The following is a 25,713-nucleotide window of genomic DNA, read 5'->3' as shown; positions in this document are numbered from 1 at the left end:
TTTGTGCGATAAAAGAGATATTTTATGTGATATTTTCTTTTAAAAAAAAATTATGCTCAAATAATATAGAACAAGTGTTGATTAGGTCAAATCAGTACTCACCACGTATAATTAAAGTAGATTATAGTATCTTCTGACGTTATAACTTATAACATAATAAAGAGTATTCTGATTTTTTTTTTTCATCCATCCAGTCGATTTTGTTGATAATCCAACGGTTGATTGGAATGGAGAGTAATTTAGATATTCCAAAAAAAAAATAATTGAATGATAATTAATTAATAAAAAGTTAAATACGTTAGATATATTTTATTTGGAAACATTAATTTTCAGAAATTAGAACATTTGTAATTAAGTACTTTCCAAATCACACATTCAGAAATAATAATAATAATAATAATAATACTTCAATAGATGAGGTGTTGATTAAAATTGATAAGTTTGATTTTTTTATTTCTAAAAATACAAAATTCTAACCGAATTAACAAAATTATTTTTGGAAAACACTAATCACATTTTTCAAGTGATTTATTTATGTATTATTTTTATAATATTTCTTAAATATATATTTTTTTTTTTATAAAACCCAATATATTTTTTTTCATACAACAACGTATGAACGAGGGTTAGAAATTTCGGTGGTAAACTGGGACCTAAACCCTTCCGTTGCTTCGATCACTCGCTCTTAGACGAGGGTTTTGTAAGGTTGATAGAAAAGTACTGGAAGGCTCCGGAAAGTTCAGTTTTTAGAGCGAAGAATTTGGAGGAGAGATTGAAAAATATCAAAGGAGTTATTAAAGCTTGGAATTGATATAACAGTGGAGCATACGATGAAGAGATTGATAAGGCTAAAAAGGAGGTGGAAGCTCTGGAAAGGTCCATTGAAGAAGATGCATAAAATCATATTTTAGCGAGAGACATGTGGAATGCTAGATCAAAGTTATGGCAGGCATATGCTAGTGAAGAAAGTGCATGACGCCAAAAAACCCGAGACTTATGGACCAAAGAAGGGGATAGAAATACGAGGTATTTTCACACCTCAACTAAAATTCCCCAAACAAAGAATCACATTACAGAAGTGAGTTGGAAATGGAATGATTCAATCTGAGTAGGCCCGTCAGGGGTAAAGCAACTCAACAGTTTTTCTCTCATCACTTTGCTGAAGATAAGGGGCACTGGCCTTCTTTGAACGGCATTGGCTTCAAGTCTCTTTCTGAAGAAAAATCAATTGCCATTGACGAAATATATGAGGCAGTAATGTCATGTGATGGTAATAAAGCCCCTGGCTCGGATGGTGGAGCTCATAAATACCTTTCAGCATTCATCGGTTATGCCGCAGGGCTTTAGGGCAACATTAATACCTAAAGAGGCTTGCCCAAATACTTTTGAGGATTATCGTCCAATTACTTTACTGGGTTGCGGATATAAACTAATAGCAAAGATCCTAAGCCTTTGCTATCATTGGAAAACATCAAATTGCTTTTATTAAGGGGAGACAAATATTAGATGGTATCTTGATTGCTTCTGAAACTATTCAGGCAGCAAAGAAGGGTGGTCTGAAAGGCTTTGTGTTTAAGGTAGACTTTTATAAAGCTTTTGATTGTGTTTCTGGAAGGCATTGGAGAACATTATATATTAGCGATGAACTTTGGGGAGAGCAAAAAATTTGAATTTGAATGTAATGTTTTGAATGTAAAATTGATTTTTAGCATAATATAAAAAATGAAAAATAGGTGTTTGATTTGATATTTTTGGGGGAAAAACTTTAAATAAATAATAAAATTTTGTCAAAATCTTTTAAACAAACACATATATATTTATTATTTTTATATTATCTACCTGAAATAAAAATTTTAAACTATTTCACAAAACAAAACACACCCTCAAAATATTTCCTAAATTTAAATACGGAGAAGTATATCTTATTTAGGGTAATGAGATTCCACATAGTAAAATAAAAAATGACGGCACAAAAGTCACGCAGCCATTGCCTCATAAGTCCTAGTCATTGGAGGTGTGCTGTGCAAAATAAAAACTACACTCATTCATTCGTTAATTAATAAGAGAATTTAGAGAAAAATAAATACTCCATTGTCCCGCTGCAAGATTGTCATTGGATTTTTTATATTGATATTTGAATTAATTATTATATCAAGACATAGTACAAATAAAAAAAAAGACAAGAATATGTTTATTAGTCTCTTATAGTACCAATACAATAATATTTTTATAGTAAATTATTCAAATATAAAAATATTTTTAATGTCAATTACAAGAACGAAAAAATCAAATGGCAACCGAAGGGAGTAATATTATTGGGTGGAATATTCTTTGCATCTGGATTTTTTTATAATTTTAATCATCAAATTGTCTTTTTCTTAGTGCCATTTTTTATGCCATTTAAAAATATTGAATGGGATAGTTAATTAATTTGATTTCATTTATATAATATTTATAATAAATTATTATTTTAATTACTTTTGGAGTGGAAATAAAAGTTAAAATAATTTTAATTTTAATTTTGAAACTAATTTTTAAAAAAATTATTAATTAAATGGCAAATAATAACTAATTAAATAAAAAATAGTAAATAGATAACAAAAAAATCAAATTAACTTCAATAATGTAAATGCAGTTAACGTAATAGAAATAAATCATTACCATCAGAATTTCTTAAAATATTTTCCTATAACAGTAACTTTCCTCGGGACTAAAAAAATAATAATGAGAAGAAAGAAAAATAAGACATAAATTAAATTTGATTGTTTATAATAATAAATATGATATACTCCCAAGATTTGCCTAGTTTTTCCATTTTCGTACGTCTCAAAACAATTGTCTTGTTTCCTTATTTAGTAGTTGTAGTCTCCACTTTATAACAAAATTATTCCTACTTTTCCGTATTACCCATAATTATTACTCTAACACACTCTTTAAAATCCTTAAAAAAACAAAGACATTTTAGTCATTTATATTTTACTTTATATCCATTTTCAATTAAATACTATTATTCTTTAATTTTTGTGCCAACTCTTAATAAGACACTTCTTTTATATGTTTTTTTTAGATGTTTTTTTTAGAGAAAATAAATAAAATTCGAACCCAAATTACACTTGAGTGGTATAAACTTAAATTGTAGGTATGTTTTATTAATATGTTTTCATACGTCGAAATTAATCAGTTCACGTGTCATATACTATTTGTTTGCATATAATGTCCTATATATATATTATATTAATATTATTTATGCAGTGTATGTCTTTGTATCACATGTTATCTCTGTTCATCTAAAATAGTTAACAACAACAACGTTAACCTGCGAACAAACGCGGTTCAGATAATACAGCAACCGAACTCAAACCGGTTTCGGTTCATGGCGGTTCCGATTTGAACCGAAATCGCCGGTTTGAAACCTGCGAACCGCCGGTGTTCAAAACCGATTGGGCAACTCTTTATCGCTTCCTGACCTAGCCGCACTCCTCTTTTTCGTTCGTCTTTGGGTTTTCTCCTCTTCTCTCTCACTCACTGACTTCCAACTTCCGAAATTCCTTTCCTACCGTTAGCCGTCTTTTTCGTCTCGTAATCACATCTCCTTTCTACGACGTCGTTGCAAGACAGGGTCATATCTTATGGTTGTTTTCGTCCACAGTTTCGTCCGAGGCTTCGTAAGTTAAAGTCTTACACTCTTTTTGATTTATTTATGTTACAAGTGTCGGTTGCTATGGTGTTTAGGGCTTGAATTATTTGATGTTAGTTGAGTTTATTGTAGATTGATTTAGAGAGTCGGAGTTGTTAGTTTCAATTTTGTTGGTTCTCTGGATTTGTAATGGATTGGATTCACTTTTGTGTTTCTTTTGATGGAATTAGTTTAGATGATCCCTGGGTTAGTTCTTATATTATGCACTTTTGTGTGATTTTGGTTTAGGTGCTTCATGGAATTATGATTTTTATCTAGCATTTTTATTAATGTATGATTGCAGAAGGTGTAAGTTAATGTTTTGCATAGAAGTTGAGGATAAGAAGGAAATGAAGATACGTGTATGACTGATTAATTTGATTTATAAAATATTGTGTTTGCGTATTTTAACGATGGAGCTGGAAGAAAGAGCTTGAAGAATTGATATGACATTGTTTATTTTGAGATATTTTGAATTTTATTTTATTATTTTAGAACCTATTATTTTGGCATTGCTTACATAGCAGTCAATGGCAGCTGATAACGCTGCTACCACCGCACCATTGCGGTCCATGACTGCTTGTTGTGAAGGAACCATGTAGGTTGGAGCGGATATATAACTGTTATCTATCACGAGTGGCAGTGAGAGGAACGAAGATGGGAAGAAAATTAATTACTCCCTCGGTCCTATTATTGAAAGGTTGTCATTTTTTATTTTCGTCCGTCCCAAAATAAGGTTACTATTTTTTAATTTAGTAATTGTACTATGTACTAACATAATGAATACCCTTTCAACTTACACTATATTACACAAATGCCATTACTTTTATATTATACAATACTGATAAGAGTATTTTCGTCTTTTTTACCACAATCTATTATAATACTAATATTAAAAAATTTACGTGCAAAAAGTAAACGGCAACCTTGGTCCGGGACGGAGGGAGTATTAGATTTTGAATTTGACTAATTTTGATTATTTATTTATCAAAGTAGTAGTGATTAAATTATTTTTGCTTATATAACTATTTATGATCATAAAGTTTGACATTTTGTTCTGTCTAGTATATGACTTTACATAATAGGAGAAATGATAATCATGAGATAAATTTATAAATGTTTCATATGTATTTTGATTCATAATTTTCATATATAATAAATTATACACACATATATATATATATATATTAAGTTCAAATAGTGGCTATCCTTTTATCCGCTATCCCGTCGTTTAAGATTGACAACTATGATTGCTTATTAAATCTTCAATGCATAAAATATTAATAGATTTAATATTGCTAAAAATATCATGAGACTATCTTCAATCGAGGAGATTTTTCTCTATTTTTACAGGGTGGAGAGAAAAAAATTGCTCCAATCCACCTTGTAATTTTGCAGAATTCATCCGCTGGAATCACCAGGAATACTGCGGGTGCTACGGTATTCCACTGGAATCAGCGGGTGCTACAGTATTCAGCTGTAATCAGCTGGTGCATTTTTTTTTTAATACAATTATCTATTTATTTATATAATTATCTACTTTTTTTAATATTATTTATTTATTTATGTAGTTATCTATTTCTTTTTTATATTTATTTAATTTTTAATTTTTTAAATATCATCAACAAAATAAAAAATTTCATTAATTTTTTTATTTTGTTTATATTTTATTTATTTTATTTTGTTTTAAGCTTATATTTTATATATTTTATTTTATTTTATTTTTGTTACTTTCAATTTTATTATTTTTTATTATAATTTTGTAATTAATATTTATAGTTAATTATTTATTTATTTAATATTTATTAAAATATTAATTAAAAATATTATTATAACTTAAATGTATAAAAAAAATAAAATATTAAATTTTATTTGTAATTTTAAAAATTATGTAAAATAAAATATAAAGATAATATTTTGTAACCCTACAAAAATGGAGGGTATTGTTGTACAAGATACCTGCAAAAATAGAGGGTATGGTCGGAGATGAGTTATTGTAGCAGACCTGCAAAAATAGAGCAAAAATAAAGTTATGGGTTGGAGATGGTCTGAGTTGTCAATTTTAGGTTGCCATTTGTCGGTGGATTAGATTGTACAACTAAATTCTCAAATCTACCGATTAGTATGTTGCGGTGAGTTGAGGGCTAGTCCGTTCTTCAAGCTTATTTTGACATTTCTAGCTTAATATAATCAGATAGTCTAAAATAAAACCCGAATTTGCACTATTCGAAGTCTGAAGTATCTGATTCAATCAAACCCCTATACATATGCAATGAGAATTTTCGAAATTCCAATTGATAGCTGAAAAGGGAACGAATCAGCGACTGTATGCTCAGTTGTTCACTGTTGCGTGTTGGCTGCTGACACTGTCGTGACAGCTAGGATGTCAAATGGGGCGGGTTAGCTCCGAATCCGCTCTTAATGGGACGAGTTCGGGTCTAAATAATATGTTTCGGGGCGGATTATGAATTTTAAATTTTAAACCTGGTCGGGTTTGGAGCAGGTCATGGGTTTTACTAAAAATCCGTTCCAACCCAGACCCGGACCTGAACCCGGATATTTTTTAAAATTATTATAACTAATATATATGTATATTTATATAATAAAAATATATTATTTATTTGTTGAAAAAATTTTAAACATTAAGCTCAATTAGTCGCTGCCCCAAGTAATTTTTAAAAATTATTATAACTAATATATGTATATTTATATAATAAAAATATATTATTTATTTATTTCAATAATTTTAAACATAAACTCAATTAGTGGCCTGCACCCAACCCTAAATTCCTAGTGACAGCGGCTTTCCTCTGCTGACTTGCTGCGGCTTTAAGGTAGACTTGCCCAAATGGTTCAAACCGCCGATTACGACCGGTTATGGTTTGTTAAAATATTAAACCGAAATCGAAGCTTTCGAATGACAGGTTCGATTACGGTCTGACAGTTTCGATTACGGTTCGATTACAGTTTGAACCGTCGTCTTATATATTTTTATTTTTAATATATTTTTATTTTCTAATTTTTTAAAATTTGAATTTTATTTAAAAATAATTAATTAATTTATTATTGTTGATGTAATTTTTCAACAAAAATAAAGTAAAATTCAAAGATATAGAAAATATCCTTAAACTTGATTAATTAGTGCCTGAGATTAGGAATCTCTAAACACTGTATGGTACAGAAAATAAACTGGAAAATAAAAGACTGAAATTTAAAGTGGTGATCCCCAAATCTGACTTTGCTTTGTTGAAGTTGATTGAAGATGCCTTGCCAAATGATGATCCAAGCCTTTAAATATTCTCTGGGAAACCGTACCGAAAACCGTCACCCGAACGGTTACAACGCCTCCTTCCCAACCGTCTTCCAACCCTTCTCCTGCTGACACGCGTCCTCAGCAGACCAAAATTATCCCTATATTTCACTCTTTGAGCCGACCACAAACCTTCCGCCCTTTAGGCCCGACTGCCAATCTACAATAGTATGGGTCCGACTGCCAATCCTCCCGACTTGCAAACCATCTGACTTGTTGGTTCTGCCGCAGAATTCCGACCTGAGAACTTCCCGACCTGAGGACCTCCCGACTTGCGGACTTCCCGTCCTGAAGGCCACCCGACCTGCAGACTTCCCGTCCCGAGGGCCTCCCGACCTGAAAACCTTCCGACTTGAGGTCTTTCCGTCTTGAGGACCTACCGATTTGAGGTCCTTCCGTCCTGAGGTCTTTCCGTCTTGAGGACCTTCCGACCTGAAAACCTTCCGACTTGAGGTCTTTCCGTCTTGAGGACCTCCCGACCTGAAAACCTTCCGACTTGAGGTCTTTCCGTCTTGAGGACCTTCCGACCTGAAAACCTTCCGACTTGAGGTCTTTCCGCTTTGAGGACCTCCCGACCTGAAAACCTTCCGACTTGAGGTCTTTCCGTCTTGAGGACCTTCCGACCTGAAAACCTTCCGACTTGAGGTCTTTCCGCTTTGAGGACCTCCCGACCTGAAAACCTTCCGACTTGAGGTCTTTCCGTCTTGAGGACCTTCCGACCTGAAAACCTTCCGACCTGAGGTCTTTCCGTCTTGAGGACCTACCGACCTGAGATCCTTCCGTCCTGAGGACTTTCCTTAGAAATAAACCTATTTCCCTTGATTTCCTCATGGTGTCCTTCAGTCAGTTCAATCAACTCTATTGCCAGGCCCATTCTTCTTTTTACCTTGGGCTTTTAACCTAATTCTAAATTTCGTACATAACAACTTGCCCGCCGCCAAGGGACTTTCAAACGCCATCTAACAATCAATGTTTGGAAGTTCATAAATCACTACCCTCTTGAAAAATTCCCTTAGCAACTGCACCAGTTACTGCAACACTCCTGATTAACTTCCTTCTCCGCAATACGAGCTTTTGTGAATCACAATCCCAAAACACTCTAACCATGGCGAATCAATACATTCCTGCCCTTCCTTTCGACGGAACCCTCCCAGAGGGCCCATTTTCAGCCTCGAAAGTACTAACTCCGACGATCCGCCCATATTGCACTACTCCTGAAGACTCAAATCGAATGAGGGAAGTTTTGGAATCCCGAAATCCCCTGGCTATCAACAATCCTAACTACCAAGCAGTTCGCATTCGAGATAGCATCAAAACCCATCTCACAGACCCAAAAGATCCTTACCGCGCTTGGTATCGACGGGTAGCAGAACACTTCCAGGCCCAATGGCGATCTCAAAAAATCGACCAAGCAATACTATTGTCCACCATGCCTATCAACCTGCATGAGAAGGTGCTGTTGGCCATGTCTGCCTTCTGGAATGCGGAAAATGGGACTTTCCTCTTTACCATCGGGCCCCTTTGGTCCAACTCTTATGGACGTGGCAATGATCGCGCATCTCCCAGTCGTGGGTGAAGACCCTGTGATGGGAGCCCTAGATGGGCAGGAGCCATCAGAAGACCATCCAGGATGGTCTTTACAAGGTGTGAAGGAATGGGGTTGGACAAAGTTCGCAACCGACCAGCAAGGGGCTCCAGGGACCCCTGTGACCGACCAGGAGCATACTGCCTTTATCCTTTTTTGGCTTTGTAGGTACGTCATTGTTTCCCCTTCCAAATGTGTTCTTCCTTCTCATCTCGACCTGGCCATTCATATCGCGTCAGGTCGGTTCTTTTCCCTTGGCACCCTGTTTTTAGCCAATCTGTTTGAAGGACTTACTAGAGTTAGCCTTCGTCTAACAGATAATGATAGTAGAAAATTAGACACTGCTGCATCGGGTCCTTTTTGGTTTTTAGAACTTTGGTTCCGTCTTTACTTCCCTAACGCGTTCAACTTAGGATCTCCGCCCACTATGCCAACCTCCGAAAAACATTTGGGATTAGCCCTCAACCGACTCTGCTCAGGACGCAATAAACTCCAATCTTCCGATCCAATAATAACTGCAATTGTAACGGATACCCGCAGTAACTCTCGATTTTCTATGTATAAAAAATATGCGGGTTATGCTCCCGACCACTTTTGGCCCTTTCCAGCAGCAAATCCTCTTCCGACTCCTGAGCCTTGTGCTCATCCCACCTATCCTTTTGCCTGGGACGTTGCCCTCAAACCCAGGTCTCTTTTTAGCAGCAAAAAACTTGATAAAAAAGGGCAGAAAACCTTTTACACTTTTAATTATGAACCTCAATTCATGGCGCGCCAGTTCGGCTGTTGCCAAGGTATCCCTGGACCCGTCGCTTGTCCGCATATAATTTTTCAAAGTCCGGACCGACGAGTCCTACCTAATTCAATCCCTTCTTATATCTCCCAGCTCACCACGTATATAATTTCCAATTCTTATATTCCTTTCCGCTCCAACCCTGAGACTGTAGATACATTCAATGAATGGTGGTCGGTTGTATGGTCCCTGATTTCCCCTGATGAGGATCGGTTGTTGAACATACTCCTTCCCCCCCAAGGATTAGTTATAGGGGCGGCTAGACATACTAGCACTCAGCAACAAACAGCTGCCCCGGGAATCGGATCTAGTGTTCCAGTGCGAAAAAAGAAAGCTTCCTAGCTGCAAACACCCCCGACCTCTGGGGCCGATCAGCAAGCACCAGCAGACCTTGGAACTACTAGGACGTCAGCAAGGACCCGACCCCGAATTGGTAATTTTTCTTAACACCGTGAACCAATTCACTATATCGTAACTTTGATTTTACTTATTTCATTCACCAGAAACGACCTTGGTGACACCGACCACACAACCGACGCCAGCCCCAGCCGACCATTCAATCGGACCTTTGGTCCAGACCAATTTGCCAATGAGCAGTCGGGCGGAGGACCCGACAAGGAGGCAAACTCTTCCTCCCGTACCGAGGAGTGGTCGGGCCAGGCACCCGACCAGGAGACAATCTTTACCAGCAGTGCCTATAGAACCAGTAAGTTCTCTCATCAGCAATACTTAGGATTCTAATGACCAACCTTGATATATTTAACAACAACATTTCCATGATTATTCACAGACACCTTCACCCATCGCATCAACAGCAGGGGTCACTTCAGACAGCGAGGGGACTACTTCCCAGATGGGTCAACCGCCATACATGGCATCAGACTCATCCATTTCGAAGGAAGAACCAGCTGCCCTTGCCGAAGCTGACCCTCAAGATGACGTCCCTGATGCTGCTGATCTTGAAATCGTCCAATCGGATGCAGCCACACTGGGAACCGAAAGTGCCCCAGCTGCGGCTATCCCAGATGCTTCAGAGATCCCGGCTGCAGTGGCACCAGATGCGGCCGCCCAACCTGCAGCCGCCCAGCCAGCAGCGGCGCTACCTCCAGCAATCGAGTGGCAGGCAGAAGAACCACCTGTGGCAGCCCAACCTCCAGAAATGGAAGAAGTGTCTTCGTCCGATTCGGAGACTTCTGTGAATTTGGTAAGATTAAACCAATCCATGCTACAATGTTTCTTTCAGAAAAACACTAACTGTTTTATACACTACTTTCCATAGGGACCCAGGTCGGCACCTCAGCGACCATTCGCAGCAGCCGACGAGTCGGCTGCTGTTATACCAGCTGCCCGCCCTACTCGACCGACCTCATTGCTGCCCCCCTCACTGACAGCAGTTCGCCCAGAGGTGACGCATATCTTATATGAATAAATTTGCACCTCCCTTGGAATACTTATTGACACTGTATGACTTGCAGGAGCCTTCGGACTTAGCTATCCTATCGACTGTTCCAGTTCCAGCGGAGGCCCAGACTATAATCACTGAGGCCATCAACCATCCCCTGTCAGAATTAAGGTCCGACTTATTAGACAAACTCATTCAGACGGTTGGTGGCCTTCTTTTTTACACTCCAACGGAATCGCCAGCCGTCCCCATTCTGCATCGGCTGATGGAAAGACTTACAGAGCTCAAGACTGAAGTGTTAGTCATTGGACTCCTGTCAGCCGAAACCCCCCAGCCCGACTTCGACCAAACAACGCTGGAGAATTCTTTGGCTAAGACCCGAGAATCCCTTCAGCAGACTACTGGAAGGCTGAGTGGTCTCCTTAGCACGAAAGCTCAAGTTGATGAAGCTATTCAGAAAAAGGAGGCAGAGTTGCGGGAGCTAAGGAAAGAACAGTCTGCCCTGGTTAAGCAAATTACCAATGAACAGCGTCTGCTTGAAAAATATACAAAGAATGAGGCTGAATTGGATCAAGAGCTAAAAACCCAAGCTCGATCCCAATTCATCCAAAGATATCAGACGGCTGCTAATACCAGAAGGCTATCCAGGGATGAAATCAAATGGACAAATATAAAAACTGCTTTAGGGGCACTTTTGTAATAGCTTCCCCTCTGTAACAACAATTGACTTAGTAATCCATTTGTTCGTTCTTCTCTCAAAACAAGGATCACCTTTCAATTTCCAACTTTATAGGAATCCAAACAAACTCCTTCTTTTAAAAGAACATTGTTTCTCACATTTTAAGAAACATATTCCAAGGCATATTTTGAAAATCAAAACACTTGAAGTGTTAACAAACATGGCGAATGACCGACCTCATGTTCCATCAAGCAACTGGGAGGGTGTTCTTCAACCCTTCTTTGTAGGTAATCACCCTATTGGAGGCCATGCAGAAGACTTGTTACATATACTCAAGCAACTAGACTTCAAATTCCGATTCTCCCAACGAGGTAGAAGAACCATTCATCGCGTCATCCGCCTAATGGAAAAAATCATTGAGGGGTATGAACCTCTCCGTGACATCCTTGGCCGCATTCCTGATCTCCATCATCACATGGAAATGATTGAAAATCACGCAGCAACCATACTTCCAGACCTTGGTTGGGATAATATATTTTCCAATCAACGAAAAGTCTTCTCAAGATTACGGACCATTGTTGACCGTGAACATCAAGCCATAACAGACATGCAAGCACGTACCAATCAAGATTTAGATGAAATGCAAAGCCAATGGGAGAGGTACCGACCAGACTTGGAAGATCTTATTGAAGAAGAACCAGAATTAATATCCACTCACTGGAATGAAAATTCTGATTCAGAGGCAGAAAATTTCTCACAAATACATGATGACTAACAGAAATGAACCTTTAAATAGGTTCGAACCCCATAAATGGGTTCTGAATAATATTTTGTTTCAGGCAGTTTTGTTATCTGAAAAGGCAGGATAATACCTCTTCAGATATTTAGCATTAACACAATCATGTACTCTTCTCCCTTCATGATTTACAATAATGAAAGCGCCATTCCCAATATCTTTTTGAACAATGTATGGTCCTTCCCAATTCGGTGACCATTTTCCCAATTGGTCAGTTTTCTTATATGTAGGAAGAATGGTCTTCCAGACTAAATCTCCTTTTTGGAATGTCCTGTGAAGAACTTTCTTTCCGTAACTCCTTGCTCTGATTTCACTCTGTTTCACACTTCGACTTATTGCCTGAAGTCGGCTGACATCCAAATCCTCCAACTGTTGCATCATAAGTTGTTGGTATTCTTTTGTAAGATCACCATCAGTAAACTCTGTTCGGCCAGATGATACTCGGATTTCGGCTGGTAAAACAGCATCTTGGCCAAACGTGAGTTGATAAAGTGAGAACCCTGTGGCCGTATTTCTGGTATTCCTATGTGCCCATAAAGCCTGAGACAATAACAAATGCCATTTTCTTGGGTTCCCTTCAACCATCTTCTTTATAATCCCAATAATAATCTTATTTGCTGCTTCCGCTTGTCCATTGGCTTGGGGATAATAAGGTGAAGAATGATGTAATCGAACACCGAATTCTGCCAAGAAACTAGAGAACTTTTCCCCTGTGAAAACCAGGCCTTGGTCGGTTGTTATAGACTGAGGAATGCCATATCTATAAATAATTTGATTCAAAACGAAGTCTATCACCTCCTTCTGATCCACATTTTTCAAAGCAACCGCTTCTACCCATTTGGTAAAATAGTCAGTCGCGACCAATATGAAACAATGATGTTTCGATGAAGCAGGATGTATCTTACCAATAATATCCATAGCCCATGATTTAAAAGGCCATGGTTTTGCCAAAAATTGCAATTCGGTTACTGGCAAATGGTTTAAGTTTCCATGTCTCTGACATTCCTGGCAGCCTTTGGCAAATTGTATGCAATCTTCAAAAATCTTTGGCCAGAAAAACCCCAAACGATGAATGGCCCACCTCATATTCAGACCTGCCCGATGAGCTCCACATATCCCACCATGTACTTCTGTCATTACCTCTAGAGCTTCTTTAGATCCCAAACACTTCAAAAGTAAACCTTCAAATGATCTCTTATACAAAATTCCATTTATCAATTGAAAACGTAAAGCTTTCAGTCGTGTCGCAACTGAAACACTTGCACCTGGATTCTGTAAATACGTGATAAGCTCTGTTCTCCAATCGGGCACTGTTTCGCCGTCGGACTCCTGCCCGATAGGAACTACGCAGTCGGGCTCCTGTCCGAGAATAACCTCGCAGTCGGGCTCCTGACCGACAGTCTCCTGCCCGATAACTTCGCAGTCGGGCTCCTGTCCGACAGTTTCCTGCCCGACCGTAACTTCGCGGTCGGGCTCCTATCCGACAGTTTCCTGCCCGACCGTAACTTCGCAATCGGGCTCCTGTCCGACAATCTCCTGTTCGACCGTAACTTCGCAGTCGGGCTCCTGTCCGATAGTCTCCTGCCCGACCATTCGGTCACATATTGGGTCTGTTTTTTCTTTTATGCCCGACTTGACCTCCGACCAAATATCCTCCAGAATTCCTTTACAGGCCCTTTGAGCCAACTCATCAGCACGTTGGTTTTCTTTCCTCGGAATGAATTCAATTATTACTTCTGAGATTTTTGTTAGTAACCGACCCACAATGTCCCTGTATCTGCGAAGATGAGGGTAATTGCAAACATATTGATTGTTTACTTGGTTGACTACTAATTGAGAATCCCCCCTTATGATTACAGACTGGACCTTCCTGGCTATTAAAGCCTCCAAACCCAAAATTAAAGCTTCATATTCTGCCGAATTATGGGTCATTGCTTCCAATCGTAGTTGTAAGTTGATTTTTTGACCGTCAGGTCCTTGCAAAAAGACCCCTGCCCCTGATTTGTTTCCAGAAGTAGAACCATCAAAGAACATCAACCATGTTCTGGTACTTATATAAGGTACACATCCGACCTGTAGATTATTCAAATATGATGAACAACCAAGTGGTCGGGCGCTATCACAATGAGAATACCCGACTTGTGAAAATTCTGCTAAGAAGTCGGCTACTGCTTGTCCCTTGACTGCCCTCAAAGGGGAATGTTGAAGATCAAAAGGAGCCAATTTGATGGCCCACTTCATGAGTCTGCCCTTCATAGTAGGTCTCTGCAAAATCAATTTGATGAGATCCACCTTTGATATGACCTCAATCTTTCTGGGCAGCAAATAATGCTCGAGTTTAGTACAAGCGAAAACCAATGAATAACACATTTTTTCTGGCATAGTGTAATTCAGTTCTGGTCCTGTAAGGGTTTTACTGAGATAGTAGATTGCCCTTTCCTTCCCGTCATCACCATCCTGTGCCAATAAACAGCTAACCACTTCATATGTATTTGCCAAATAAAGTTTGAGTGGCCGACCTTGTTTAGGAGGCATCAAGACTGGAGGGTGAACCAATGCCTGCTTGATAGCATCTAAAGCCATCTGTTGATCGGGACCCCATTCAAACGCATTTTTTCCAGCTTTCAACAATTTAGTAATGGGTCTGACCTTGCCAGCAGCATTAGAAATGAAACGCCTCAAATAGTTCACCTTACCCAAAAGACTTTGGATTTCTTTAACCGTCTTGGGTGGCCGACTGTCAAGAATGGCTTTAGCCTTATTGGCATCGATTTCAATTCCCCTCTCATGAACTAAAAACCCTAAAAAGCTCCCGGCTGATATTCCAAAAGCACATTTGGTTGGATTCATTTTCAACTTGTACTTCTTCATTCTTTCGAATGCCTCTTCAAGATCTCTCAAATGTTCGTCAAAACTGGCAGATTTAACAATAACATCATCAATATAAACTTCCATAGATCTGCCAATTAAATCATGAAAGATTGAATTCATGGCTCTTTGGTAAGTTGCCCCTGCATTCTTTAACCCGAATGGCATGACTGTCCATTCATAAATACCTAAAGCCCCTGGGCACCTGAATGCTGTCTTAGGAATGTCTTCTTCTGCCAGAAATATTTGGTTATAACCTGCATAACCATCCATCAGACTAAGGACTTTGTGCCCTGCTGCTGCATCTATCAACATGTCGGCCATAGGCATCACATATTCATCCTTAGGGGTAGCTAGATTCAAATCCCTGAAATCAATGCATATCCTTATCTTACCATTTTTCTTGACCACTGGCACAATGTTAGCCAGCCACTCCGCATAACGGCAAGGCTGAATGAAACCCACTTTGAGAAGTTTTTGGATTTCTTCCTTGATTTGAGGCATCAGATCCGGGCTCATTCGCCTTGGAGGTTGTTTGTAAGGTTTACAACCTTCCTTGATAGGCAATCGATGCTCTATTAGACTCCTTGTCAAACCAGGCATCTCTGAATAATCCCATGCCAAACAATCAATGTTGTTTCTAATAACTTCGAGCATCATTGTCTGTTGCTCTTTAGACAAATAACCACTTAGCCTGATCACTTTTGGAACCAATTCGGTTCCTAAATTAAACTCCAATAATGGGTCTTGTGATGAAGCTGTTGGTTCTGTTTTTTCTAATAAATCGGGCCAACGAAATTGTTCATCTTCTTGGAGGTGAACATCAAGAATCTCTTTACTATTTTTGCTTTATGTAATAACTGCTTTAAATAGAACTTATTAATAAGAGAACTACATACTTCTAAACTTGTATCATCCATAACAAACAAATTATATGGGAATGGGCGTGGCTTTATCATGAGCCATACAATAAAAGTGTTCTTTTAATAGAACATCGAATTCTGGCCAGTGACTTTATAACCCTTGTATGGGTATTCCCTGGCCATATACAACTGAGACGTCGGAGCCAAATGACTGGAATAAAACACTGACTCTTCAACTTGTTCTGTTACATCGAATGGGTTGTCATTCGCTTCCATTTTGAAGACCTGATTTCCTTCCCAGAACATTAATTGTTGGTGCAAGGTTGATGGCACACATTGAGAAGCATGAATCCAGTCTCTTCCCAGCAAGAGAGAGTATGTAGTATCTGCGTCCACAATAAAGAAAACAGTGGAGATCTTTTTCGGTCCGACTTCAATTGTGGCAACCATCATGCCTTCAGGCTTAGTCGGCTGCCCTGTAAAACTTGTCATTTCGAATTCCACAGGAGACAAATCATGAATTCCTTTCCCTAGCTTCTTGAGAGTCTTCAATGGCATAACATTAAAGACTGCCCCATTATCCACAAAAACCTTTGTGATTGGTTTCCCGCATATATGAGCATTAACATACAGAGGTTTCAAATGGGAGATCGCACCCTCTGGAATAGGAGGAAACACAATCGAAGGTGCCTCCGTTTGAGGCTCGGAATCTGTAATCTTTGCCCACTCTGTTTCCTCTAATTCATCATCTACCAAGAATGCCCATAAAGGTTCGTCCATAGTATCATCTACCAGACTTGCCCACATCGGTTCATCTCTCATCTGATTAATCTCTGTCATTCGACAAGGGATTCGTGGTCCCAGACGAGATTTAACCGATCTTGAACTTTCCTCTGTAGTTACAACTTCTCCCTTTGTCTTATCCCGAAATTGAACCGTCAAAGATTCTATGCGGAATTCCTCAAGAGATGGATTGATGTTGATCCGTTCACAATGTTGGCATCGAAATCCTCTAATTATTTCATCTGCCATTCCTTTACCTTTCCCCTGTCCCGACGAACTTCTTTTGGTATAGTCGGAAGCGCCTAATCCGTCATTCGGTTGCTTTCCTGACCAGACCCGACTGGACCGACCAATTGGAGACTGAATGGCTGCTCCCTGCTCGTCGGTCGTTTGTTCTGTAAAGACTCTAATGGACTGATCTCCTGCCAAGCGGTCGGCTGCTTTTTGTTCGTCGGTTCGTTGTTTTACTGAAGGAACTCGTTTCCCATACTTTGCAGCATACCTGCGTTTGGCGTTGCGGATCTGTGTACGATTCATACCTGGGAAACGAGGATCTATATCAACGGGTAAAGGCTTTTTATTTCGAGCCCAATTGTTCCCGACTGAACCTGTTTTTCTGGTCGGGTGGTCACGCACTAAAACCTTTTCTTTCACCTCCACGTTAAAAGAACCGTCTGGACGGTCCCATTTTTCAGCGACTGGCCTTTCAACAACTTTGAATCGTTCTTCCGGTCGGCTGCTGTTTGGCTGATTTCCTTTCTTTGTTCCGGGGCTTGCCTGAGTTCGTTCCCCTGGTTGTCCACTATTGGCCGAACTTTTCCCTGTTTCCGAACTTGGTTGGATGTCAACCATTGCCGTTGTTACTTTCGGAAACGGTTGCTGGTCTACACCTAGAGTGATGTATTTGAGCCGACCTGTCTTGATGGCCTTTTGAATTTCTTTCCTGAAATGAGTACACTGACTTGTAGTGTGCGTGAAAGAATTATGCCACTTACAATATGGTCTCCCTTTGATTTCTTCTTTAGTGGCCAATCTTTGCCCCTTTGGAATACGGATCTGCCCATCAGTCAGTAGGATATCAAAGATTTCATCAGCTTTCGAACTATCAAACGTCGGTTGCTCCTTTCCTTCAGATCCTGGTACTGGCTTCAATTTGGGGCACACATAAGGTTTTCCAGAAAGGATTTCGGCTGCCATCTCTTCTGACTGATTAAAATCAAAGTCACATGTTTCTGTTCCCATACTCGCCATATGTTGGCCTCTATTACGCCTGTTATGCTGATCTTCCTCTCTGAACAAAGACTCTAAACGTCCTGCCTTGGATGCAAGACTTGCCAAATCCTCAACATCCAGGGCAGTGAGTGCCTTTCTTAAGCGAGTATGCATATTCCGGACCACTAAATTGGTCATCTCTTTCTCACTGATCACCGTAGGACATCGTCCCTTCATCAGTCGCACCCTTTCTATAAACTGTGAAGCAGATTCTTCTGGATACTGTCTCAATTCTAGTAGATCAGTTAAAGAAACAATTGGTAAAGGGTTGAAGAATCTAGCATGAAATGCCATCTCCAGCCCTTCCCATGTCTGAATTTGTCCAGGAGGCAGACTTGCAAACCACGAAAATGCTGTTCTAGTAAGAGATAAACCAAACAGCTGCAGCTTATAAAAAGGGTTATTGCCAACTTCCCCTAATTGTGCTGTGAACCGACCAACATGTTCTATGGTGGAAGATCCGTCCTCCCCTGAGAATGCATGAAAATCGGGTGGTCGATAATTCCTTGGGAGAGGGTGTTCATTAATGATCCTTTCTGGGAAAGGTCTCTGATATGCAGGGCGGTTAGCCATCTGAGGAGTTAATCCATACTGATCCCTTAATATATGTGCAATCTCATCAGGATCTACATGAAAGCGTTGATGATCAGGAACATGGAACGGATCCTGCACAGGAATATGAATATGATCATGTATATATCCTTCAGGCCTGTCCTCCCTCGTATTGTTTGGCTGCGGATTGGTAACCCTTGGTCCCAGTGGAACATTGTTGGGAAAAGTCAAAGGAGATTTCCCCTATCCATTCGGTTGGGATTTGTGGCACTTGGGAATGTACTATCCACGAATGATGGCCCTGCGAAATTTGCCTGTGGTCTGGACGGTGACACTCCTGGTGGCGTTTGAGTGGGCTGAAGACTAACCCTTGACAGTGCTTGATCTATCATGTTCTGCATCAGACTCTGTTGCTCACGCAACATGTTCGTTTGTTGTTCACGCAACATATTCTGCATAACCAAAGTATGCTGGTTGTTCATTTGTTGAACATAAGACCACCAATCAGTTGGTGGTTGTGGGATTTCCCCGGCATTTGGCACAATAGGTGGTGGAACGGATTCTCCCACCGGTGCCGAAGATGATTGTGGTTGTGAACCTGCCATATGGACCCTTCCGATGATTCGGCCGGATCTTAGACGTATGAAATTATCGCCGGGATTGGAATGAGCAATTTTGGCTTGCTCCCACTGTGGTCGCCAATTTGTTGATGTAATTTTTCAACAAAAATAAAGTAAAATTCAAAGATATAGAAAATATCCTTAAACTTGATTAATTAGTGCCTGAGATTAGGAATCTCTAAACACTGTATGGTACAGAAAATAAACTGGAAAATAAAAGACTGAAATTTAAAGTGGTGATCCCCAAATCTGACTTTGCTTTGTTGAAGTTGATTGAAGATGCCTTGCCAAATGATGATCCAAGCCTTTAAATATTCTCTGGGAAACCGTACCGAAAACCGTCACCCGAACGGTTAGAACGCCTCCTTCCCAACCGTCTTCCAACCCTTCTCCTGCTGACACGCGTCCTCAGCAGACCAAAATTATCCCTATATTTCACTCTTTGAGCCGACCACAAACCTTCCGCCCTTTAGGCCCGACTGCCAATCTACAATAGTATGGGTCCGACTGCCAATCCTCCCGACTTGCAAACCATCTGACTTGTTGGTTCTGCTGCAGAATTCCGACCTGAGAACTTCCCGACCTGAGGACCTCCCGACTTGCGGACTTCCCGTCCTGAAGGCCACCCGACCTGCAGACTTCCCGTCCCGAGGGCCTCCCGACCTGAAAACCTTCCGACTTGAGGTCTTTCCGTCTTGAGGACCTACCGACTTGAGGTCCTTCCGTCCTGAGGTCTTTCCGTCTTGAGGACCTTCCGACCTGAAAACCTTCCGACTTGAGGTCTTTCCGTCTTGAGGACCTCCCGACCTGAAAACCTTCCGACTTGAGGTCTTTCCGTCTTGAGGACCTTCCGACCTGAAAACCTTCCGACTTGAGGTCTTTCCGCTTTGAGGACCTCCCGACCTGAAAACCTTCCGACTTGAGGTCTTTCCGTCTTGAGGACCTTCCGACCTGAAAACCTTCCGACTTGAGGTCTTTCCGCTTTGAGGACCTCCCGACCTGAAAACCTTCCGACTTGAGGTCTTTCCGTCTTGAGGACCTTTCGACCTGAAAACCTTCCGACCTGAGGTCTTTCCGTCTTGAGGACCTACCGACCTGAGATCCTTCCGTCCTGAGGACTTTCCTTAGAAATAAACCTATTTCCCTTGATTTCCTCATGGTGTCCTTCAGTCAGTTCAATCAACTCTATTGCCAGGCCCATTCTTCTTTTTACCTTGGGCTTTTAACCTAATTCTAAATTTCGTACATAACAATTATATAGTCATTATATGAATAATAATTAATTATATTTTTATAATGTAAAAATAATTTAAATAATAAATTTAATAAGCAATTAAATTATAAATTAAAAAAATACAAATAAATTATAAAAATATTGATAATATAATTAAAAATTACAAAATATAAATAAAAAATAATGTTATAGTATTAGTATTAGTATTTTTTAATATTATTAATAATTTTTTATTTAATAAAAAAATTGATAATATATATAAAAAAAAAATTAAGTTAAACATATTATTATAATTTTAAAACATACAAATTTGTACAAAATCCTAATACCCTAAGACATAATAAATCATTTTACACACCCACACCACCGCAGCCGCACTAGCCAAGCCAGCCACCAGGTTCTTCCTCTTTTTTCTTTTCTTCACCTTTACCGATTCTTTCCTTTCTTCTCCAATTCTTCTTCTTCCTCCTCTTTCTTCTTCTTCTTCTTCTTCACCTCTTCTTCTTCTCCTGCCTGCTCTGCTCTTGCGCGACAGACGACCAGATTTATTTTTTTTTTCAAAAAAAAACAATTAAGGCCGAACCGCCGGTTCAAACCGTGAACCGTCGGAACTACGGTTTCAGTTCGGTTTGCATCCGGTTTTGGTTCAAACCGTAATCGCCGGTTCATAAACCGTCGAACCGACGGTTCGGAATGGAATGGGCAAGTCTACTTTAGGTTCATAACACTGTATTTGTTACAGAAGGTACCGTTCAACTCCCTCCCTCTTTCTCCTTTCTGTTTAGGTAGGAACCCTTGAATGTATTTACTTTTCATCAGGCTGGGGGAATTGATTCTATGGGTGTTATCAAACTGTTATGCAACAATCCGTCAGTTTTCGGGGAAAAACCAAAAAAATTTGGTTCCAATTGTTGTACGTTGAGACTCGGTAGTGCTACCTGTATGACTCCATCCTCCGCCTCCGGCTCGGTCTCTGCAGTTCCTACAAAAGATGACACTCAACAGCAGCGTGGCTGTGCGGTGGCTGGGGACTCATTTATTCGGCCGCATCTCCGTAAATTATCTCCTTATCAGCCGATCTTACCTTTTGAGGTTACTGTTTAATCTCCTTCATATTGATTTTTATTATTGCTTGCTTTACATAGTTCAGAAGTATATGGTGCATTCTGTTTATTTTATAAGTTGGTATGCTTGGAATATCGTCAGCAGCAATCAAATACAAACCATGTATATCTTTTGACCAAGTTATGCCCAAAGAAAAATAATAACAATAGAAGAAAATTGAACTTTTGAGAAAAGCAGCAGAAATATTTTAATGTGATGCAATTTAAGCATTAATCAAAATGCAATTATTGAAAAAAAAGATGTTGTGACTTTTGCTGCACTCAATGTAATTAAGACCAACTGATGGAACCAATAAAACTGTCAATTCATTTTTGTTTCTGAATTCCCTTAAGTAATTTTCCTTATTATGATTATTGAAATAATAAACCAGGAAATTCTTGAGACTATCCATACCATAACAACTAAATCTAAATCAGTTTGAATCGGTACTTGATATATTTATTGCTATTCTTACCTCCATTTGTTTAGGTTTTGTTTACCTTTGTAGTTGAAATTTCTGTCCAGCTGGATGAATGCGATCTCCTATGGCTATTGTAAATTTTGAGGTCTATTTACAGGTGTTGTCCACTCACCTTGGTAGGAAGCCTGAGGATATAGTAAAACTTGATGCCAATGAAAACCCATATGGGCCGCCACCAGAGGTAAGGCCAGTGTTCCTTGTTTGATTTGTAGTTATAGAAAACTTGACTGGATTATCTGTTTGTCTACTGATTTGGTGGCATTATTCTCCATGCTTGTTTTTATTTTTTGCCTCCTGAATTTTATATAGGTTTCTGAGGCATTGGGCTCCATGAGGTTCCCATATATATATCCTGACCCTGAAAGCCGCAGGTTGCGAGCTGCGCTTGGTGAAGATTCTGGCCTGGAATCTGATTATATTCTAGCTGGCTGTGGTGCAGATGAACTGATTGATTTGATTATGCGGTTTGTAGCATGATCCTTCACAGAACATATGTCTGTCTGCTACATTTATCAGTTTTTGTATGCTTGAATTCATCCTCACTGCAGATGTGTGTTAGAACCTGGTGACAAAATATTGGACTGCCCACCAACCTTCACCATGTATGAGTTTGATGCAAATGTTAATGCTGCACTTGTTGTTAAAGGTACATTCCTTCTTATATTTGTCATTTCTCTTGACTTTTGCATGGAGATTTTTTCGCAGTTATTTTGTTCATCATTTTAATCTCTGTGAAAATTTAACCTCAGCTATTCTTTATGCTGTTATTTAATGGGCAATTATGCTTTATTCCAGATTGTGTCATGTATATTCAACTTAATTTAGTTTTAAAACTTTAGGGTGTGCTTGTTTGTGGGGTTTTGGTGGGTTTTACTATTCTCAATTTTTTCTCCAAAAACATCAAATCAAACACATTTTTCATTTATTATATTACATTAAAATTTAATTTTACATTCAAAACATCTCATCAATACATTTATATCACATCAAGCAACAATTTTAATTCAAATTTTACTATTCAAAACCCAAACCCAAAACCCCACAAATAAACACACCTTTATTGGTGTTACTTCCACAAAGAGGTCTATTAATCTAGTCACCATCTTTAAATTCTTTCAAAATGCAAACATTTGGCAGTACCCCGGAAATCAGACTTCAGCTTGGATGTAAAACGGATTGTTGAAGTTGTTGAGCAGGAAAGGCCAAAATGTATATTCCTAACCTCGCCTAATAATCCAGATGGAAGGTAAAATGTCTTGGATTTATCTTCGTAAGTAATTTTGTTGCAGAGTTAAAAATTGTACTTTACCAATATTGTTGCTGCAGTATTTGTTCATTTTTACTTGTTAGAAGCAAACTCTTATGTCATATCTTTAAGGACTATGTTTAATATGTTCTGTTCTTTTGTTTGGCAGCATAATAGATGATGAAACACTTCTCCAAATACTTAATCTGCCAATATTGGTTGTGCTGGATGAAGCATACATTGAATTTTCTGGAATTGAGTCCAAAATGAAATGGGTGAAGAAGTTTGAAAATCTAATTGTTCTTCGTACTTTCAGCAAAAGAGCCGGTATTCTTTTACTTTATTCTTTTAGGTGCTAAGCATAGATTGTATCATTAAATGCTTTTAATTAATCTTGAAATTCGTAAGTGTAGGAGATGAAACACCATTTTCGAGTTGCCTCATTTGCTAGGAATTGCACCTTGTTTTATTTTGAAACCTTTGGAGGTTAGGTAGTTTGTTTTATATCAAATGTTCTTATATATTAAAAGTGCACACTTTCCCATACTCATCAATGAAGTTGAAATGTTTATGCAAAATATGTTCTATAAATTTGCCAAAATTAGACCAATGCGTTGCTTTATTCATTGTTTTGCTATTGTTTTCTTTTTTCTGGAGGCTGGCTTAACTATAATATGCATGGATGATGGGTATAGATCTTTTAAGGTTTAATATATATATATACTTTATATTCTGGCATTTCAGGTTTAGCTGGGCTTCGGGTTGGGTATGGGGCATTTCCTCTGAGTATGATTGAATATTTATGGAGAGCAAAACAACCATATAATGTGTCTGTTGCTGCTGAGATTGCAGCATGTGCTGCATTACAGAACTCTGATTACCTAGAGGTACCTAGAGCAGCAGCTCACTAATACCCTCTCCCAGCTGAAGTACAATTCTCTTCCATCAAATATAGTGTTCACAATTTTAAATCCCTGATTTGATATGATGTTTATAATGGTTCCAATAAAATTAAATGAAATGTGGGAAAGGTTGTCAAAGTTGTTTGTTTTGACCTTTCATGAATAATTGAGGGGAATCAATCCTGAAAATTGTAATTAAGGTAAGCCTTTACTTAATTTATTTACTGTTGCAGTCCCTTTTCATGCAAGTTCTTTGAATGTATGTTTTTCCAGAAAGTAAAAGTTGCATTGGTTCAAGAAAGGGAGAGGCTCTTCGAGCTTTTGAAAGAAGTACCATTTCTAAAGCCATTTCCAAGCTACTCGAATTTCATTCTTTGTGAAGTTACATCTGGGATGGATGCTAAAAAATTGAAGGTATTGGCTTGCCACTTACACTATATGTTAAATTGAAGTTATATGTTTTATTTTATTTTATTTAATTCCAGTTTTATTTTAATGGGCGTGCAAACTGGTTGCCATGAACTATGTGCTTATGCCACTTATATTTTAGGATACATTTGTTTGTGGGAGTGTTTTAGGATACATAGACTGTTTTTCTTTGATCTGGAAGCATCTTCTTCCTCTCGGTTCTTTATGTTTGGACAAATATGTTTTACAGGAAGACCTAGCAAAAACGGGCGTGATGATTCGGCACTACAGCAAGAAAGAGTTGGCCGGTTATGTCCGTATCTCGGTAGGGAAACCAGAGCATACAGATGCTTTAATGGAGAGCCTCAGGTGCCTGCATAGTCCTATATAGATATAGAGAGATAAGAGAAGGTAAGGTAAGGTAAGGTAAGGAAAGGTAAGGTAAGGCAAGGCAAGGCAAGGCAAGGCAAGGTAAGGTAAGGTAAGGTAAGGTTAGTCCATTCCATACCATTCAGCCAAATTCACAATTCATTGGAAATTGTAGACAAAATAAGAATGTTGCTGAACATGTTGTGAATCAAGATTAGATTCCTTGCTCTGTTTCTATATGCCTTTTCTCATGATCTTCATGTCATACATCAATCAAGCAAACATTAGGTCTTTTGGGCTTGATGAGAGGCTTCTCCAAGTCGGAGAAGATCTTCATTCAAAGATGGGTATTCCTTGGGTGGGTCGATCTTGCTATTGGTGCTACCCTTAGAGGGTTCATGCCTTGTAGCTTTCAATGAGTTCCGTTCCAATTAGTCTAGTCTTCTCCAATGGTATTTTTCTAGGGGTGGGTTGAGGAGGACCTATGTAGTCTTTTTTTTTTTTTTTTTTTTTTTTTTTTTTTTTTTTTATCGGAAAGGAGGCTTTACTTAGTTTTTTTTTATTCGTTTGTTTTTCTTTTTTTCTTTTTTCTTTTTTTTTTTTTGTTTTCGAGTGCGATTTGGATATAAATCGAACTTAATAGTCTATAAATTGAATTGATGAGACAAGTTACACTAGACTATAGCTAGCAAAACACGTGGGCATCAAGGGGTTTTGAAGCAATGTGAGACATTATCTAGTCTGTTTCTTTTTTTAATGGAAGAGGTAAAAAA

General features: G+C 38.8%; 2 protein-coding genes and 1 long non-coding RNA gene across 6 annotated transcripts; 2 read left to right on the top strand and 1 right to left on the bottom strand.

Moving 5' to 3' along the window:
- Window positions 1–3,459: 3,459 nt before the first annotated feature.
- Window positions 3,460–25,177, top strand: LOC127263670 (histidinol-phosphate aminotransferase, chloroplastic-like). Of its 4 annotated transcripts, none has more exons than XM_051292811.1 (10): window positions 3,460–3,665; window positions 21,250–21,522; window positions 22,113–22,196; window positions 22,325–22,479; window positions 22,564–22,661; window positions 23,153–23,261; window positions 23,431–23,588; window positions 24,006–24,148; window positions 24,437–24,577; window positions 24,822–25,177. In XM_051292811.1, the coding sequence occupies exons 1-10, from the start codon at window positions 3,630–3,632 to the stop codon at window positions 24,960–24,962; spliced, it is 1,338 nt and encodes a 445-aa protein (XP_051148768.1). In that variant the 5' UTR covers window positions 3,460–3,629; the 3' UTR covers window positions 24,963–25,177. The 4 variants fall into 4 exon arrangements, with proteins under 4 accessions (XP_051148768.1, XP_051148770.1, XP_051148771.1 ...); XM_051292814.1 differs by having other exon boundaries at window positions 3,463–3,665; window positions 21,410–21,522; XM_051292812.1 differs by lacking the exon at window positions 3,460–3,665 and adding an exon at window positions 20,765–21,175.
- LOC127263675 (uncharacterized) lies at window positions 7,555–20,355 on the bottom strand. Its single transcript, XR_007841539.1, has 3 exons — window positions 20,252–20,355; window positions 20,068–20,155; window positions 7,555–7,722 (listed from the first exon to the last, which is right to left on the bottom strand). It is a non-coding gene; the product is annotated as an uncharacterized LOC127263675 (long non-coding RNA).
- On the top strand, window positions 9,662–19,365 carry LOC127263671 (uncharacterized). The gene is made up of 5 exons (XM_051292815.1): window positions 9,662–9,794; window positions 9,865–10,067; window positions 10,152–10,565; window positions 10,641–10,766; window positions 10,837–19,365. Exons 2-5 carry the CDS (start codon window positions 9,951–9,953, stop codon window positions 11,461–11,463), a joined length of 1,284 nt encoding a protein of 427 aa, XP_051148772.1. The 5' UTR covers window positions 9,662–9,794; window positions 9,865–9,950; the 3' UTR covers window positions 11,464–19,365.
- Window positions 25,178–25,713: the final 536 nt, after the last annotated feature.

Source organism: Andrographis paniculata, unplaced genomic scaffold (assembly GCF_009805555.1).
Source record: "Andrographis paniculata isolate CXL003 unplaced genomic scaffold, ASM980555v1 Contig69END, whole genome shotgun sequence".
Lineage (NCBI taxonomy): Eukaryota > Viridiplantae > Streptophyta > Magnoliopsida > Lamiales > Acanthaceae > Andrographis > Andrographis paniculata.
The sequence above is the reverse complement of the archived record's forward strand: the minus strand, read 5'-3'. Positions and strand labels throughout refer to the sequence as shown.

What these genes read in the sequence shown, in the direction of transcription:
- LOC127263670 (XM_051292811.1), top strand. Translation starts at nt 3,630, where the DNA reads ATGGTTGTTTTCGTCCACAGTTTCGTCCGAGGCTTC. An exon ending in ACAGTTTCGTCCGAGGCTTC is followed by an intron (nt 3,666 to 21,249) that starts GTAAGTTAAAGT and finishes ACTTTTCATCAG; the next exon opens with GCTGGGGGAATTGATTCTAT. An exon ending in TACTTTCAGCAAAAGAGCCG is followed by an intron (nt 23,589 to 24,005) that starts GTATTCTTTTAC and finishes CTGGCATTTCAG; the next exon opens with GTTTAGCTGGGCTTCGGGTT.
- LOC127263671 (XM_051292815.1), top strand. Translation starts at nt 9,951, where the DNA reads ATGAGCAGTCGGGCGGAGGACCCGACAAGGAGGCAAACTCTTCCTCCC. An exon ending in CAGCAGTGCCTATAGAACCA is followed by an intron (nt 10,068 to 10,151) that starts GTAAGTTCTCTC and finishes GATTATTCACAG; the next exon opens with ACACCTTCACCCATCGCATC. An exon ending in TGACAGCAGTTCGCCCAGAG is followed by an intron (nt 10,767 to 10,836) that starts GTGACGCATATC and finishes TATGACTTGCAG; the next exon opens with GAGCCTTCGGACTTAGCTAT.